This window comes from Pristis pectinata, chromosome 7 (assembly GCF_009764475.1).
Source record: "Pristis pectinata isolate sPriPec2 chromosome 7, sPriPec2.1.pri, whole genome shotgun sequence".
Classification (NCBI taxonomy): Eukaryota; Metazoa; Chordata; class Chondrichthyes; order Rhinopristiformes; family Pristidae; genus Pristis; species Pristis pectinata.
Window position 1 is genome coordinate 40,054,404 of NC_067411.1, and position 19,992 is coordinate 40,074,395.

At 41.6% G+C, this 19,992-nt stretch overlaps 1 protein-coding gene across 8 annotated transcripts in view; it reads right to left on the reverse strand.

The window, feature by feature from the left end:
• Positions 1-19,992, reverse strand: part of trpm3 (transient receptor potential cation channel, subfamily M, member 3) — a 255,890-nt gene that overhangs the window by 61,614 nt on the left and 174,284 nt on the right. For all 8 annotated transcript variants that reach the window (XM_052019204.1, XM_052019203.1, XM_052019202.1 and 5 more), the window contains exons 9-10: positions 13,996-14,068; positions 3,172-3,272 (exon numbers count right to left, since the gene is read on the reverse strand). In XM_052019204.1, the coding sequence (XP_051875164.1) occupies positions 3,172-3,272; positions 13,996-14,068 (174 nt within the window). The remainder of the gene's footprint in view (positions 1-3,171; positions 3,273-13,995; positions 14,069-19,992) is intronic.

The following is a 19,992-nucleotide window of genomic DNA, read 5'->3' on the forward strand; positions in this document are numbered from 1 at the left end:
CAGCACTTTGTGTTGCTAATGAACTTAGGAGAAGCTTCTTTATTCAGAATGTGGTGAGAATGTAGATATTGCTGTCAGATTGGGTGGTTGAAGGTAAAACCAGAGATGCAGCTGGATAGTGGAACAGGGAGAAAGCAATAGAGGGATTTGCTGATGGGCGGAGGTGAAAGGGGGTAGAGACACATTAGTAGAGCTGCTGACTCACAGTGCTGGAGACCCAGACCAGATGCATCACTGCTTGGTATGGCAACTGCTCTGCTCAGGACTGCAAGAAACTGAAGAGAGTTGTGGACACAGCTCTGCACATCACAGAAACCAGCCTCTCCTCCATGGACTCTTGTCTACAATTCTCACTGCCTCGGTAAAGCAGCCAGCATAATCAAAGACCGTCCCACCCTGGATATTCTCTCTTCTCCCCCCTCCCATTTGGCAGAAGATACAAAAGCCTAAAGGCACCAGACTCAAGGGCAGCTTCTATCCCGCTGTTATAAGACTATTGAGTGGCCCCTGGTACAATAAGATGGACTCTTGACCTCACAATTTACCTCATTACGGCCTTGCACCTTATTGTCTGCCTGCACTGCACTTTCTCTGTAACTATAACACATTATTCTGCATTCTGTTATTGTTTTCCCTTGCACTACCTCAATGTACTGATGTGATGTAATGATCTGTGTGGATGGCATGCAAAACAAAGTTTTTCATTGTATCTTGGTACATGTGGCAATAATAAACCAATTTACCAAATCTGACCTTGGGTACTATCTGTCTGGGGTTTTCACGTTCTCACTGTGACTGGTGGGTTTCCTCTGGATGCTCTGACTTCCTCCCACATCCCAAAAGACGTGCAGTTTGGTAGGCTAATTGGCCACTGTAAATTGCCCCTACTGTGCAGGTGAATGATAGAATCTGGGGGACAGGGAAACTTAATGAAAATGTGGGGAGATTAAAAATGGGATTAATGTAGGATTAGTATAAATGGGTGGTTGATGGTCAGCATGTTCTTGATGGGCTGAAGGGTCTGTCTCTGTGCTATATCTCTTTATGACTCTATCCTGAATCAGTCAAATAGTCTGTGCTTGTGCTGTTGCTAGATAATATTGTGACAATTTATTATTAGGTATCTCACTCTTTGAAATCATATCTATTATACAATTCCAACAGACTGAATCTGCCCCCACTCCAAGCAAACATATTCATCTACCTGAAGCAGCCATGAAGCTGTTTCAAGAGAGAGCACTGTTTAAGGTATGAGGTTACAGAATTAAACTGCAGAGGGCAATGTTTCCTAAGAAACCACCACACTTTCAGGTAGAGCGAGGAAGTGGAGTAGAAATTTTTTCTCTGTTGTCTATGTTGAACATGTGAACATCTGAATATACCATTAAAGTCATTGGAAATGAATTACATAAATGGATTTCAATGTACCTATGTTATTACACCATACACATCTAACAGAGGACAAATCCTAACAGCATTTTGCGAAGGTAAAAGGAAACTGATGTGGCAGATGAATCAGTATCTCGAGGCCATGGATTGGAGATAATAACTAGTGAATGAGCCAGAGGGGAGGTGGAGGAGAAACTTTAACCTCAGAACCTGTTTCTCCAAACTGCTCTATGCCAGAGTTCCAGGCAGACACATCAAGGTTTTTAAGATGTTCAGTGTGTCAAGACACATCTCACTAACTGCCAAAATTTCCTGCTGGTTTGACTTGCTGAGCTTCTTACTCCTAGACTCTTTGTCTGGAGTCACTGTGACTGTTGCTCTGGTAACTGGACGTGTATGAACCTGTGTAGTCCACTCCACTGTCGGGTTGTCGGTGACCACACAAGCGGCCTGGATGAGGAGGGAGTGTGAGACTCAACAAGACTACAAAGAAAGACAGCTAAAGGGCAGATGAGCTCCCTGCAAACCAGCAGCCATTTGTAGCTGGACAGGAGGTAGTCCCAGTAAGTCAACTCTGCTCAAATAAGTGATCATGTAACCCAACTAACCTTACACCAGAGCATTCAAGGCCCAATTAGCAATGATATCATCCTTCATGTTGGTGCTATTGAGTTGACGGCTTCCGTTGGGCACACCCAGGGTGGAGAGGCTACTGATAATGTTTGGTCAAGAATCAAACTCACTACATTTGGCCAGCTTTTCCTTTTCTACTCAAGTTATCTCCACACTTAACAAGGGTCCATGATCTTCAACCAATCAGAATTCACATTCAAACAATGAATTGTTTTCTATTCTTCCATTGGTTGAGGAGAGGGCTGGCAAGGTCTCCATCACTAGGTTGTACAGTGGTGCAGCTGGGAAAATGGCTTCCTCACAGTTCCAGCACCTGGGTTTAATCCTAACCTCCAATACTGTCTGTGACCACGTGAGTTTCCTCTGAGTGCTTCAGTTTGCTCCCACATCCCTTAGATGTGCAGGCTCATAAGTTAGTTGGCCACAGTAAATTGCCCCTAGTGTGTAAGTGGGTGGTAGAATCTGGGGAGAGTTGATGGGAATGTGGGGAGAATAAAATGGGATGTAGGATTGGTGTGGACTTGATGGGCTGAAGGGCCTGTTTATGTGCTGTGTGACTCAATGGCTCTAGTTGACCCTGAAACAAGTGGCAGCTAAGAACCAGCCACTTTGTAATGGGTTTGGGGTCACATCTTAAACTAAGTAAAGACATCATTTGCTTCCTTAGTGAACCCAATGGTTTGTTAAAACAATCCAGTAGTTTAATGATCACCATTATTTATGGCTGCTTAGAAATTCACTGCTGGTCAGAAGTGGTATACATTGGCATCAGTGCATTGTGTCCTGTCTATGGAATTCATTCTGATCAATTGAATTTCAGAGGTAGAGTATAATTCAAATAGAGACAGCTATCAATTCCAGATTATTTGTTCATAATTTTCAAACTTTTCAGCAGCCAAGCTGGGTTTTGAACTCTTGTCAACAAATCAAAATTCAGAATGTATAAATTTGATTTAAAAAAATGAATATTGGTTCATTTTCAGAAAAAATTTTAATTGAGAATGTCTCAATCCCAAAAAGAATGGTAGGAAAAATTGGAAAAACTGTGCAATTTAATAAATCATTAAAAAATGAATAAGTACAACCTTGACAGGGTGTCAGGGTTTCTGCTTGGAAAACGCATAAAATAGCATGAGTCATGCACTGTACCGGCCACTGCTGTCCATAGATAAAGATTTGACTCCGAGCAATGTCCACTCTGTTCCAGGCTAAAGCTAGACTAAGCTGATCTGGTGCTGAAGCATTGGCTCCTGTGTACAAAGAAAAAGACAAATATTAACAAGTTAATATTAGCATAAATTAATAGTAACTCTTCATCAGTTGCACACTTGCAAACTTTGCTGAATGATTTCCTCAATCAATGCCATTGTATTGCATCAGCACTTTACTATAGTCAGTGCTGTGTAAAAAAATTATGGATTCTGTTTCAAAGTGGGAGCAACGGAGCAGGGTACACAAACTCACGTTGCATTCCTTTGATTCGAAAGATTCCAGGGATATGGGATTGCAGTTACATGGATAGATTGAAGAAACTGAGAGTGTTCTCCATGGAGCAGAGATGGAGAAGAGGAGAGGGGGAGTGGTGAGACAGAGGCCAGATGTGATTGGTGGACTGAGGCGGGCTGGGTGAGCAGATGGCTCAGAATCAAGAAGAGTTTAGCTATGGCAACTAAAGAGAACGTTTCTGGTGGCTGAAGGGTCAGTAACAAGAGGGCTCAGTTTTAAGGGGATCGGGGAAAGAACCAGAGATGGTATGAGGATAGATATGTTTACATGATGTGTGGTGAGAACTGGGGACACATCGCTAACAGGATGGTTGATGCAGATTTAACTATCTACAGAAGAGAATTGTATAAACCGTGGATTATGGACAGCAGTGGCTCCATCTTTTTTTTGTCTGCTTCCTTCTATCATGTCTCCCGACTCCACCCCTCTCCCTCCCCTACCTGGCTCAATCTGCCCATCATCCCTCAACATCCCCTCTCCGCTCTCAGTCCACCAATCACCTCTGGCCTCTGTCTCACCACTTCCCCTCTCCTCTTTATACTGGCTATCTCCCATCTCTGCTCTCAGTCCTGATGCAGGGTTTCTTATTCATACCTTAGTGCCTAATTTTTGTAGCTTCCTTGAAATCCTGCAAATGATCACAATGATCAGAAATTCACCATGCTGATTACTCCACACTGGAGGCTGTCACTGGCACAATGTTTTAAAAGAAGCCGGAAATATCACAGGAACCTGATTTGCACTGTCTGTAAATCTCAGTCAAAATCTTCGCTGTTTAGTTTCTTGATAAAGTTGCATTTTAAAAAAAAGTCCAGCATCAGTGAGCTGAGATTAAGAGGTACTGTTTTGACCCTGATATCCAGCAACAAAAATATGGTACTCAAATGTCCATGGTCAAACTAGGGCCTCTTAATTTAAAATTGGAGCATTGGTTAAGTGGGAAGCGAATGTAAGTCAGCATATATAAAGGCAATGAGCACAAATAAGTTAGGAATATGGAATTATCTCCTCCATGGACTCTGTCTACACTTCTCACTGCCTTGGTAAAGCACCCAACATAATCAAAAACCCCTCCCACCCTGGTCATTCTCTCTTCTCCCCCTCCTATTGGGCATAAGATACAAAAGCTTGAAAACACGCATCACCAGGCTCAAGGACAGCTTCTATCCCGCTGCTATAAGACTATTGAATGGATCTCTTGTACGATAAAGATGAACTTTTGACCTCACAGTCTACGTCGTCTTGGCCTTGCACCTTATTGTCTGCTTGCATGCACTTTCTCTGTAACTGTAACACATTCTGTTATTGCTTTTCCCTTGTACTACCTCAATGTTCTGATGTGATGAAATGATCTGTATGGATGGGATGCAAACCAAAGATTTTCACTATACCTCGGTACATGTGATAATAATAAACCAATTTGCCAATTAATCCAGTTTAGGAGTAAACATTGCATATTTCAGAAGCCAATGAGCTGGGTTGGGTAATGTTACAGAGGTAAAAGTGTTAGTCAAAACAGAAACTTTACCTCTTTATCTGTAGTATTAGAACTACTCTGGCTTTAAAGGTTATGACTGAAGTGGGAAGGGGTCACTAGCTGTCGGACAATATTTATGGGAAATCTCATTAGCCAGGAAAGTGGCCAGGAACAGTCCCAGTGAATCACAGGGCACTTCCCTGCATTTCAGTTTCGTGAATGCTTTCTAAACCCAGCCCAGAGTACTCGTTAAGTGTTTTTAATCATTATTTGCTTCCCTTGTGGCCAGTCCTGTGTTGGTAATTTTAGTCTAATAACATCAGAGGACATTAATTAGACAAGACATCTTCAATAGTCTCATTCTTTCTGCTTCTTTGAGAAACTGTAATTGTGCAGTGCAACCTTCCTATTTTGCATTCCAAGCATGGAAATGCTCATTGGAAATGATTTGGATTACTTTTTGGTTATAATTCTCCAGAAAAATGTTGATGAGGCTGAGAAGTCAGTAACACTGAAGGTAAACTGCTCATTTAAAATCACCAGTTTCTGCAGTGTGAGGAAGCTGGTGGACATGTAAAAAAAAGACTTGCATTTCCATTGCATCCCACACAACTCCAGGACACTGCAAACTGTTTTGCAGGCAGTGGGGATCCAATATTTGCCAAACTGAATGCTAGCAACCAAATGTACATACTGCTGCTCTGGGCTGGTGCATCAGGTACCAGCGCATATGTAACGACATGTCCTATTCTTTGGTTCAGCATCTTGTTTGTGGGAGTACATTCTTTTATCAACTGGGCATATAAAGTCATAGAGTAATACAGCATGGAAACAGGCCCTTCAGCCCAACTCACACATGCCAACCATGGTGCCCACCAAGCAAGTTAGGAAAGCGGCTGAAAAGCAGGACCCTGAAGGTAGTAATTTCTGGATTACTCCCAGTGCCACATACTAGTCAGGGCAGGAATAGGAAAATAGAACGGATGAATGTGTAGCTGAGGAAATGGTGCAGGGGGGCAGGGTTTCATGTTCTTGGATCACTGGAACCTCCCCTGGGGCAGGGGCGACCTGTACAAGAGGGAAAGGTTGCACCTTAACTGAAGGGGAACCCATATCCTGGCTGGGAGGTTCACTACTGCTGCTCGTAGGGTAGTTTGGCAGGGGGGATGTGAACCAGAACACCAGAAAGTGGAGGGGTTGAGAAGAAGGTAAATGTCATGACCAGTAAGTCTGTAAGGAAGAACAGGCAGGAGCAAGTTAATAGACACGATAGGATGGGTTGAAGTGTGTTTATTTTAAAGCTAGGAGTATTAAGGGTAAGGGTGATGAACTTAGAGCATGGATCAATACTTGGGACTATGATGTTGTGGCCATTACAGGGACTAGGCTGAGAGAGGGACAGGACTGGTTGCTTCATGTTCCAGGTTTTCGATGTTTTAGAAAAGATAGAGAGGGAGGTAAAAGAGGGGGTAGGGAGTTACACTGTTAATCAGGGACAATATCACAGCTGCACTCAGAGGGGACATAATGAGGAGGTCATCCACTAATGGAGTCTATATGGGTAGAACTCAAAAATAAGAAAGGTGCAATCACTCTGATGGGTTTATACTACACACATCCCCAATAGCCCCTGGGACATTGAGGAACAGATATGCAGGCAGATTAGGGAAAGGTGCAAAACCAACAAGGTTGTTGTCGTGGGTGACTTCAACTTCCCCAATCTAGACTGGGACCTCCTTTAGCGCAAGAAGGTTAGATAGGGCAGAATTTGTTAGGTGCATCCAGGAGGGCTTCTTAAATCAGGATGTAGATAGTCCAACGAGAGGAGGGGCCGTACTGGACCTGGTGTTGGGAAATGAGCCTGGCCAGGTGACTGACCTTTCAGTGGAAGACCATTTAGGAAACAGTGATCACAGCTCCTTAAGTTTTAAGATGGCTATAGATAAGGATGTATGGACCTTGCGGGAGATTATTAAATTAGAGCAGTACAAATTACAAGAGCATAAGGCAGGAACTAGGGAGAGTTAATTGGGAACAACTATTTTTAGGCAAGTTCACGTCTGACATGTGGAGGGTGTTTAAAGACTAACTGTGCAGAGTACAGGACAGGTACGTTCCAGTAAGAAGGAAGGGCAAGGATGGCAAGGTAAGGGAACCTTGGGCGTCAGGAGAGGCGGTGAATTTAGTCAAGAAGATAAAGGAAGCATATATAAGGTTTAGGAAGCTAAAATCAAATGGAGCCCTTGAGGATTATAAAGAAGGTAGAAAAGAACTCAAGACAGGAATTAGGAGAGCCAGGAGGGGCCATGAAAAGGCCTTGGCAAGTAGGATTAAAGGGAATCTCAAGGCATTCCATACATACATCAAGAGCAAGAGGAGAACTAGGGAGAGGGTAGGACCACTCAAGGATAAAGGAGGGAGCATGTGCTTGGAGGTGAAGGAAGTGGGCAAGGTCATAAATAAGTACTTTGTGTCAGTATTTACCAAGGAGAAGGATGTGGAAGACAGGGATATCAGTGTGGAGCATGCTAATATGCTAGGGTATTTTGAGATTAAGAAGGAGGTAGCGTTGGGTCTCTTAAATAACATTAAGCTGGATAAGTCCCCAAGGCCTGATGGGATATACCCCATGTATTGACATAGGCAAAAGTTGAGATTGCTGGGGCCTTGACCAAGATCTTCATGTCCTCTCTAGCCACAGGCAAGGTCCCAGAGGACTGGCGAGTAGCTAATGTTGTTCCGTTATTCAAGAAAGGAAATAGGGATAATCTTGGAAACTCTAAACTGATGAGTCTCACGTCAGTGGTAGGGAAGCTATTGGAGAGGATTCTTAAGGATAAGATTTATGAACATTTGGAAAACCATGGCCTAATTAGGGACAGTCTGCATGGTTTTGTGTGGGGCAAGTCATGTCTTATGAACTTGATTGAGTTTTTCAAAGAGGTGACAAAGGTGATTGATGAAGGTAGAGCTGCGGATGTTGTCTGCATGGATTTTAGCAAGGTATTTGACAAGGCCCCTTATGATAGGTCACCCAGAAGATTAAGATGGGATCCATGGTAACTTGGCCGTTTGGATTCAGAACTGGCTTGCCCATAGAAGACAGAGGGTAGTAGTCGATGGGACTTTCTGGCTGGATGTCCGTGACTGGTGGTGTTCCACAGGGATGTGTACTGGAACCTCTGCTGTTTCTGATATATATAAATAGCCTGGATGAAAGTGTAGGTGGGTGGGTTAGCAAGTTCGCAGACGATACAAAGATTGGTGGTGTTGTGCACAGTGTAGAAGATTGCCAAAGGATACATCAGGATATAGATCAGCTGCAGATATGGGCAGAGAAATGCCAGATGGAGTTTAATCCAGCCAAATGTGAGGTGTTGGACTTTGCAAGATTAAATATAAAAGGACAGTACATTGTTAATGGCAAGACCCCTGACAGTGTTGATGTACAGAGGGACCTTGGGATCCTAGTCCATAGCTCCCTGAAAGTGGCTGCTCAGGTTCGTTGGGTGGTAAAGAAGGTGCATGGCATGCTTGCCTTTATTAGTCAAGGCACTGAGTTCAAGAGTTGGGAAGTTATGTTGCAACTTTATAAAACTCTAGTTAGGCTGCATCTGGAGAATTGCATTCAATTCTGGTTGCCCCATTACAGGAAGGATGTGGAGGATTTGGAGACGGTTCAGAAGAAGTTTACCCGAATGCTGCCTGGGCTAGAGGGCATGTGCTATGAGGAGAGGTTGGTCAAACTTGGGTTGTTTTCTCTGGAGCGGCGGAGGCTGAGATGAGACCTGATAGACATTTATAAGATTATGAGAGGCATAGGTAGAGCAGACAACTGGTATCTTTTTCCCATGGTTGAAAGGTCTCGTACTAGAAGGCATACATTTAAGGTGAGAGGATGTAAATTCAAAGGAGATGTGCCAGACAAGTTTTTTTTACACAGAGAATGGTGGGTGCCTGGAATATGCCACCAGGAGTGGTAGAGGAGGCAAATACAATAGAGACGTTTAAGAAGCTCTTAGATAGGCACATGGATGTGCAGAGAATGGAGGGACATGAACATTGTGTAGGCAGAAGGGATTAGTTTAGTTTGGCATTTAATTACCAGTTTAATTAGTTTGGCACAACAGGCCATTCAGCCCAGCTGTTCCATGGCAGTGTTTTAATTCCACCCAAACTCCTCCCACCCTCTTCACCTGCACCTATAACCATACCCTTCTGTTTCTTCTACGTGTGCTTATCTAGCTTTTCCTTAAATGTATCCATACCATTCACATCATCGATTCCCATGAGAACAAGTTCCATATTCTCATCGTTCCCTGGGTAACTAGGGATCTTCTGATTCTCTTTTGGATTTAACCAGTGACTACCTTATACTTATGGTCCCAGTTTTGGACTCCTCTATATGGTAAGACATTTACAACGCTGACCAAATTACAGAATCAGAATTGTGTTTGGCCTGTAAGACCTTTGAAGTCAGAGCTAAAATGAAAACTGTGATCAGATCTGATCACGGTGTAACATTGGACTGGAATTTGATTCAGTGGCAAGATAGCATTGCTCACCAGTACCTTGGAGAAAGTTCTCCATAAAGATTTATTCATCTCTATGGTATGAATGTCCCCTTTTCCAATGCCTGCAGCTGTCACAACTTAATTCAAAGGGATCTCCTGCATTCAGCAACTGTTTTGATGATACCTCATAAACCTGAAACATCAACTGTTTCCATCTCCAAAGATGTTACTTGATCTGTGAAATATTTCCAACAGTTTCTGCTTTTATTTCAGATTTTGGGCATATGCAGTGATTTGCTTTTGTGTCTCTGTGATGTCATCAAATTGGCTGAGCAGCCAATCATATTAAAGAACTTTCATAGAGAATAAACCATGAGAGACAAAGCACAAGGTATAGTCAACTTTTCAGACATTATGCTGAACTCTAAGTAAAGATTGGAAAACAAAGACTAATAATAATACAAAAAGGATGTTTCACAAATGAACGTTAAAAATAAAATAATATTATTTAAAAATCTCTATTAGGTTGAAACGTTAATCCACTGATATAAAATTATATTTTTAAGACTGGGCTCTTGTTAAGCAGTCTGGGTTAGCATCTGATTAAAATCACACTTGGACCTCGTAATCAAGAGTAAAATTTTCAGAGTATTTCAGAGTAGGACAAGGATGAACACCACAGGACCAAAACCACTGTCTTCAACTTAAGAAAGTGCAATTATAATGGTATGAAGATGGACTTGTCTGTAAGCTAAGAGACAGGTCAGTAGATGAACAGTGACAGCTCTCCAGACAGCTGGTCCATAACATTCAGTAAGAGTTTATTCCAATTAAAAAGGAGGATTTTGTGAGAAAGAGGCATGATCTGTGGTTAACAAAGGAAGTCGAGGACAATGTTAAATTGAAAAGTAGGGTAGAAAAAAACGACAAGTGCTGGTGGCAGGCCAGAGGACTGGAAAGTTTTTGGGATCCAGCAGCAAAAGACTAAAAAGCTCATTAGAAGGGAGGAAAGTGACTTTGAGAAAAAAATAGGGTGTACTATCAAAGCAAACAGTAAAAGTTTCTATGGATATGTAAATAGGAAGACAGCAATTATGTTAGATGTGGGGCCTCTAGAGAGTGAACAGGAAGCAATGAAATGGCAGATATGTTAAATCAATTTTTGCACCAGTCTTCATGGTGGAGCACTCTGCAACTAACCCTCAGATAACAGATGGGCTAATTTCAAATAACAGGAGGAACTTGAAAGAATCTGATAAAATATTAGAGAAACTCATGGGGGACAAATCACTAGGAACTGATGGCCTACACCAAAGAGTTTTAAAGGAAATAGTTGCAGAGACGATGGACCCATTGTGGGATATTGTTCAAAACTCTAAATTCCAGGAGGGTAGCAGAAGACTGGAAAACAGCCAATGTGACTTCCTTGTTCAAAGAGGGAGGAAGACAGAAGGTGGGGAACTATAGGCTAGTTGGTTTAACATCTATTGTTAGCAAGATAAAATATAAGATATTTATTTATTAGTCACATGTACATCGAAACACACAATGAAATATGTCTTTTTGTATTACTTGAAAATGCGCTAGAGTCAATAGTCAAAGAGAAATAGCTAGTCATTTAGGAAAGCTAAAGATAATCAAACTGAGTCAACATGACTTTATGAAAGGTAAATCATGTTTGATGAATTTGCTGAAATTCTCTGAGAATATGACAGGGAGAGATGATAGACGGAAACCTGTAGATTTAGTGTATTTAAATTACCTAAAAGCATTTGACAAGGTACCACATAAGAGGCTGGTGCATAACTTGAGAGCCCAAGGTATTGAAAACTACCTGTCATACAGAAAGCAAACAGTTGGAATAAATAGGTCCTTTTCAGACTGGAGGGAAGTAACTAGTGGAGTACCCCAGGGAATGATTCTTGGTCCTCAACTATTTACTATTTACATCAATGACCTGGAGGAGGGAATGGAAAGTAAAGTTTCCAAGTTTGCTCTTGATACAAAAAAAGGCACGTTGTGATGAAGACATTGTGATTCTGCAAAGGAATATAGATAGATTGAGTGATTGGGTGAAAACCTGGCAAATGGAGTTTAATAATGGAAAGTGTGAGGTCACGTACTTTGATAAGAGGAATCAAAAGGCAGATTATTATCCAAATGAAGAGAACTGTAAATAAGTGAAATTCAGAGGGATCTAGGTTTTCTAGTGCATGAATCACAAAAAGTTATCAGGCAGGTCCAACAAGTACTTAAGAAAGCAAACAGCATGTTGGCCTTTATTGCAAAGGGAGTGGAGTTTAAGAATAGTGAAGTCTTGTTACAGTTGTACAGTGTGCTGGTGAGGCCACACCTGGAATACTGCACACAGTTTTAATCCCCTTACCTACAAAAGGATATTGTAGCATTGGAGGCAGTCCAAAGGAGAATTATCAGGCTAATTCCTAGGATGAGAGGATTGTCTTATAAAGAGAGGCTAGATGGATTGGGTTTGTATTCCTTGGAGTTCAGAAGAATGAGCTGTGACCTTATTTCAACATATAAGGGGCTTGACAGGGTAGATGTTGAGATGTTTTCACTAGTGGAAGAGTCAAGAACAAGAGGACACAGTTACAAAGTAAGAGGATGATCATTTAAAACTGAGATGCGTAGAAATTTCTCTTAGATGGCAATGATTCTCTGGTATTCTTTGACCCTGAGGCTGGTGGAGACCCAGATCATTTGACATATTTAAGGTGGAGATAGATAAATATTTGAAAAATCAAGGAGTTGAGGGCTATGGGAAACTGGCACAGAAAAGGGGTTGAAGCCAGTATAGATCAGCCAAGATCATACTGAATGGTGGGGCAGGCTTGAGGGGCCTGGTGGTCTACTCCTGATCCTATTTTCTTGTGTTCATAAATAGCTTAAATTCACAAAGGTTCAGGAAATTTCATCATAATTGTGCTGATGAAACAGCACATCCTCTGATCGTGCATTGGACCACTGACAGCGATCCTGGCATTTCTACATTGAACTATACGTGCGTGAAAACCTCAAAGGCTGGCAGTTTCACAGACTAATGATGGCAATTACCACTGCTAAATTCAGACTACTGACTTCTATGACAAATTGGGGACACTTGATATTTGCAGTCAATACATTATTGTTCTCGCACAGACTTTCCATTCCTTTGTGACGGTGTGAACTTGTTTAAATACCATCATGTGAATTCACTCTACCCAATTTCTCCTGCCCGCATATTTTTTGAATGCACATAACAAAAATGTAAAGGGACTCAGTTAATCCAGCGCCTCATCCTCGTACAGACCATGAGCAAGCCACAGTATGTGCAGACTAGATAAGGGGATTAGCAAGACTGATTAACCGTTCGATTTGTTAACACTTTACAGATGATATGGAACTACTGCCACATTCTATGACAAATTAATCTAATACACTGAAGGGGCTACACTTTTAGCTAAAACACTGCGTTGTGTAGCAACAGATTGAGGAGGCAGTTGATTTACAGGAGCTTTAAAAACCATTGCCAAGCCTCAGGAGGAAAAGGACGTAACAGACATCAATAGATGTATTTGCTCAATATATACATTCAGAAATCCCAATGATTTGTCACCTGGCTCACCGAGGATGTTACTGTGCTTCCATCACACAAACTGTGGCCCCAGGTTCCAACTCAACAGGACCCTCGACCCCATGCAACTTTTACACTCACTGGGTCCCCAGTCTCCATGCTCCCTTTGACACAGCAGGGCCCCACTTTGTGCTCTCCCTTTTCATTCCCCAAAGTCCTGGATCATATGGTCTCTTTGACATACTAGGACCCCGGTTCCTGCTCTTTCTTCCATTCACTGGAGCCCTGGTTTCTGTGCTCCCTATTCGCTCACTGGGGCCCCAGTTCCTGTGTTCCATTTTCACTTGCCAGAGCCCTGGTTCCCCTCTTTAAACCTACCTGGTTCACTGTGAAGTTTATTATTATACCACATAACATCTAAAAAAAGCAAAGTAAATGTGCATTGGGGTATTAATATTAAAAATATTCAATAGTCTAAAAAAATCTGTCAGACCAGCACCACCAAAGTCCCCAGTGTTATCGGATTATCATAGTTTTTACTGCAGCACCTTTAACTTGATAAAACATCACAAGGCTTTTCACAACTATTACACAAAATTTGTCACAAATGGTAGTAGGACGGGCTATCAAAAGCTTGGCTAAAGAGGTAGATTTTAAGGACAGAGTAGATGGGTGGAGAGGTTTAGGGTGAGGTTTCCAGACCTTGGTAACTGGAGGCACAGTCACTGATGTTGGTGGTATTAAAACTGGCGATGTGTAAGAGGTCAGAATAGGGGGAGAGTGGAGACCATGGAGCATTCTAGGGTCAGAAGAAATTACTGAGATAGGGAAGTTTAATCATATAGGACAAAAATAATGCAATAGCTCTGTTGAGATACAATGGTACATAGGGAAATTGTTACCTTTCAGGAGTGCCGTTAGAATGGCTAAATCAATGTCCTGATGTCCCTCTGAGCCCATTCTGAAGACAGTAATCTGAAAAATGATAGAAAAATTAAAGCACTGTTGCATTATTTATGGGATCTAAACTTGTCACGGTTGCGGGAAACTTTGTTGACTCCATGAAGGAAACCACAAAACCATCAAAGCTCACCCAACTCATATGACATGACCATTTGGTGAGGTATCTGCACACACCAGAGATGCCAACTCTTGTTGGGTGTAGTCCTGGAGGAACCATCATTAGACCTGCTTCCTCAAACAGCCCCTCCCAAATAGTCTCCCCACAAGGTCACCAAGTCAATCAGAAAGTAGAGTTTGGTTGGTTCTTTCTTGGCTGTCAGTCAAACAATCTTTCAGCCCCTCTGGCCAGCATTGGTAAAACCAACAGAGAAAAGCAAATGATTATGTTGAATGCCACTGATGGTTTTGCTTCCTAACCAGACTCCTGGAGATGAATCTACAATCCCTGGACACTGTGGGTCAATCCTGGAGGCTTGACAACTCCTAATTTAATATGGCTTTGTGTATCCGGAGTAAAATCTCACCCTCTGTTAACCTCTGGAACATCAGTGCCCCATGGATTCTGGCTCTCTATCCCTGCACTCAATCCCACAATTTGTTGGTACTGAGCGCAGTCCTACTGGACTGCTTTAATTCCTTCACAGTCCACCCGAGACATCCCTGCTCATTGGAAGGTGTGCTGCAGTAATTACACTTAACTGTAGAACAGAAAGGAGGAGAGAAAAGGAGAGAGAAAAACCCCAACCAGTGGAGTAATTTGATTTTAGTTTGCAGAATTGATTTACTCCTCCATCTTCAAGGAATATGCATTTCAGTCCTGACTGGGACACAGGTTTAAAACAAAATCAAATTCCTATTCTAGGGAATTGTTCATTTTCTGAGTGAGCATGCCACTTATGAAAGTGTTGTACTGAGGCCAATTGTTACTTCTTGCCCTGAGTAGCAGAAATGGATACAGACCACTCCCACATTACAGTAGTTCAGATAACAGAAATTTGTCCTTATGGAATTCACAAATCACTACCAAAGAATAAAAATTCACTCTTATGAAATTTATGTGCATAAAAGTAAATAAATAAACACAAAATGTATTTTTTTTCAATGCATTTCTTGATGCATGTGCAGATGATGGGGCTTCATATTGTGGAAAATCATGATACGGACTGCTTTCTAGGAACCCAACACCCCTATAACACAGGGGTCACCTGTGATGTATAGTTTCAGATGGTGGCAGTTTTACCCTTGAATCAGATGGTTTAGGTACAGAAACCTCAGCTGGCACTCCTATACAGTTCTATATTATCAGAGCTGTCTCTTTTTAGATGTGACAATAAATTAAAAAAACCCCTACACCTGCAGGTAGATGTAAAATATCCACTGGAATTACTTCAAAGAAACACAGAAGAGTTCACCTGTGTATCCTGGGACCAATATTTGCACCCTCAATCAACATTGCAAAATTAACAAATTGTTATCACATTGCTGTTTGTGGGAACTTGCTGTGTACAAATTGGCTGCTCTGTTTCCTGGACAGCACTTCAAAAGGACTGCATTGGCTCTACAGTGTCTAGTGGCATCCTGAAAGATGCTCAGGAAGTGCTTCCTTATGGAGTAGTTAGGGGAAACACCTGCAGTATTGACAGGCATTGGGTTGAAGGTTATGTGGCAGGAATTTCAGTACCTCACACCAACATAAGCAATAATATCCATTACCTTTCACTGCAGTACAATGTGGTAACTACAGCTCTAATTCCACTTAATGAATTACCACAAATCATTTGCAGAGCAATCAGTTATATTTTGCAAGTGCAGAAGCTAATAAGGAGAATGAAAGAAAATAAGTTATTTCTACAGGCGTGCATTCAACATGAGACAACTAATTATTTTTCTATAGATTTTGTGGACAATAAAATGAGCTCTGGAGCCACATAAAGCCCACAGCATGGAAGCCATTCAATATTTTATTGCTATTGTGTTACAATATTGGAGCGTAAATCTTTTGCCCGTGTTAAATTGGTTCTGAAGAAAAGGCAATTATATTTGTTTAAACAGCAACTGCTCATTACTGTTGCATGAAATCCAGTGATAAAGGAGGGAATAAGTTTTATGACAAATTGCTTGGCTGTGAATGTGACCCTTTGCAAGCATTTACACTTTTAAGCTAACCTTTGGGAGGATATAAAAATTTGACTCATATTTATGTTTAGGTTTCATGATGTCCAAACAAGCTTACAGCCAATGAAGCACATCTTTAAAGTGTAGTTGTTGCTGCAATGCAGGATACACAGGACGCCAATTTATGCATAGCAAGCTCCATCAAATATTGATGTGATAATGACCTATTTTAGTGATGTCAATTGTCCAATAGAAGTTGGTTGGGAGACCAGGGAGAAGTTCCCTGTTCTCCTTCAAAGTGGTGCTTTGGGATCTTATATTCACTTGCGATCTCAGTTGAACATTACCTCACAGTAGCACCATCTACAGTGCATGTTCTGAGAAAGGTGCTATTGCTTAGAGAACAGCACCCCTCCAGCATTACACTCAAACATTAGCCTGAGTTGTTCAGCTTGAGTGCTTGGGCGGAGACTGGATCCCACTCAACACCAGTGAGGCACAGCTAATGCAGCAATGGATGAGCATAAGATGGGAGGACATTCAGGTGGAAGATAAATACCAGCACAGATCAGTTGGGCTGAATGACTGTGCTTGAAAATTCTACAAAACTAATTATTTTCTTAACACAAATACAGTGTCGGAGACACTCTCCTTAAAGGCAGATTGGCCTTAATGCTCCATTGAATGCCCAATTTTGGAACTGAGGCATACTGACCAGAAAAATTTTCCTCTTGAACCAAACCCACTGATTATAAGGGAAGGGCTCCAACATTCAGCCCCAACACTCCTTCACTAGGGAGAGGAAAAGAATTAACCTGGTTCCCCCATTGCAGATTGGAATCGGCATTCACATGACCAGGATGGTGAAGTGATGTCCTAAAGATGATGTGACAGGATCAGTCATCCAGGCACCTGGGTTAATGATCCAGAGATAATGGTTCAAATCCCACTACTGCAGCTATGAAATTGAATTAAATAAATCTGGGGTTTAATGAGCTAGCATTATCACTAATAGTGACCATAAAACTGCTGGCTTGCTGCAAAATCTCAATGGGGAAGGAAGTTTACCATCCTTATCCAATTTTCCCTATTTACAACTCCCTGCCTCAGCATAAGGTGAGTAAACCTTAAGTGACCAATGAACGTGCATAGCAGGATGTTTGGTTCAAGGGCAATTAAGGAAGGGCACTAAATCCCTGATAGCTGCACAGCCCTCTGATGGGCATTTTCTAGGCAGAAAATGATGAGAAGGTGAGAGTGTTTGTTCATTGTGTGAAGGTGAATTGAAAGACTTGCTTTTACACCATACATTTACCATAATAGAGGTATGCTAAAGCATTGCTCAAACAATTGAACTTGACTTTACACAAGTCATAGCAGCAACCATTTCTGCAAACTGTCAACAAAATGAAGCATGAATGATTTATGGGGGATGGTTACAGGATGGGTGAAGGTTGGTTAGCCAGGCCACTGGGGTACCTCCCTGTTCCTCAGTGATATCCTCGACAGATATGGATTACAAGCAGATTCAATGGGTACAATAAAGGGGATTAGGTTGACAATGAAACACTTTAATGTCTCTGTGAAAAGAGCAGAGGGAGGCATAGGATTTATTGGAGAGCTCTATCAAAGAACGCAAACAGACACAATGGGCTGAATGGCCTCCTTTGATGCTATAGCATTTTAAGTTAGAACTTTTTTTAAAGATTTTTGATAATGGCCTATTGATGGCACTGAAAAATAGGATGATTTTTCTGATCTGCTTTTGCAACTGTATTCTGAAAATGGGCCAGCATTTGCTGTCAGTGGCAACCCACACATGCTTGTCGCTGACATACAGAAAACATTCAGACTTTGCTCTTGTGCATCCCCTGACATTTACTTGCATGATGTAATGCGGCATTTGTAACAATAGCACATGTGAATACGTCATGTTGCACTTCTAATGCTGACACATGTGAGTGAGTCACGTTGCACTTGTAACTCTAGCACATGTGAGTGGGTCCGGGCAATGGACAAAACTTTGGCAGCCAGCTAAGCCAGGCTCTCGGGTTTGGCTGACTGTCAAAGGTCACAGATGTTTCTGAGTATTCAAAACAACCAGAAACATTCAAAAACTTTATTAAAATAAATTTTAAAAATTAACTTTTTAAAAATGTTAATATTTTTCAAAAATTGTGTTAAATCTTTAAAAAACACTTTCAAACATTTAAAAACAAAAATGTAAGTTACCTTATAATTACTTCTTTTCTTAGCTGTTCTTCCTGTACATTCACAATTAATGGATTTGCTGTTCCTGCCTTGATTCTAACTTGGCACAGATTCAGTAGGCAGACTCACCCTAAGGCCTGACAAATTCAGCAAGTTTGTGTTCTTCTGCTAAACTCCATGAGAGGTTTTGGGGACTTGCCAGTGGAGCCCAGCCAGCAAAATCAGGACTTTTGCTTTGGTGAGGAGATCCTGAACTTGCTGGCAATCTGATGGCTGGGATCTAGGGGAGTGGATGTGCTGGGAGTTCGGCGGGGAACTGCCAGCATTTCCTAGCAAGTTCAAACCACTGCTTACCTCTACAAGGGATTGCATCCATTTGTGCTACATACCCCTTAGAATCAATACATAGCAACAATTCTTTCTCCTTGGTTTCTATTCTACCTTCATGAGCCACTGCCCAAATGAACAAAAAAAGAGTTTGGACACCTAAAATATATTTAAAAATCTGCAGTGAAAACATGGGACCTGCATTTGAAATGTATCTGTTTAGTTAAATGAACTTGCTCCATGTTTGAAATTCAACGTGTTCTGGAGAAATGTTTTGAACCTTTGGGTAAGTGACAGGACTAGAAAATAAGACGATGAATCATTGTCCTTTGAAGATTGAGTAGGAAAATGCCAGGTGGATTAATGACTTGAGCTGTAAATGTCAAGCGGGAATTACCTTTCTATCATTTGAATTAATTTATCGCACTCTGTACTTCCAAGTAATTTTAACAAGTTACTGCATTAATTGTGGGTGTATCAATACAAATAGAGAGCGAATGGAAGGAAGGCAAAGAAGATTCAACAGAATAATAACAGAACTAAGAGCTATCAAGGAAGATTAAACAGGCTGTTGCTGCTCTTTTGGTAGAGGAGAGATGGTTCAAGGGTGACCTGATCAAGGGCTTTAAGATTATGAAAGTGTCTGATTAAATAGATGTGCAGAAGTTTAAATTTTTGGGGGATAAATTAGCCCAACATAGGGTGTGCATTCACCAAACTGCACCTATGGCCTGCAGCCTGAGAGAGCCAAGATTTGCATGTGGACGAGCAGCTCTGGGGAGAGAGTCTTTCTACCTGTAGTGACCCTGCCCTTGCTCCAAAGCACTCTCAGTCATTAATGCAAAGTCAGCACACATTAAATCTCATCAGGAATTCAGGAGACACTTCTTCACCCAGAGAGTGGTGGGATATGAAATTCACACCTACAGGAAGAGTCTGGAGTGAACAACAGGGATGGATATGGGAGGAGGCTGGATAAGCACGTGATGGAGAAAGGAATAGAGAGGAAATGCTGAGTAGGGGAGATGGAGAGGGGTGAGAGGAGGCTTGGGCTGAGGAAAACAAACACCAAAGAGGCTGAATGCCATGTTTCTCTGTGAAAAATGCCATGTATTTTATGTAATAAATGTATAATAGCTTATTCATAAAATCACCTACCATTAGAAGTTTACTTCTTTTTGGGAATTATCAGCTGGCACTTATTTCTTTCAATTAGTATAATATTAATTGATGTATTTATACGTGGCAGCCAAGTGCAGTTGTTTTTAATGTAGCTACTTAAT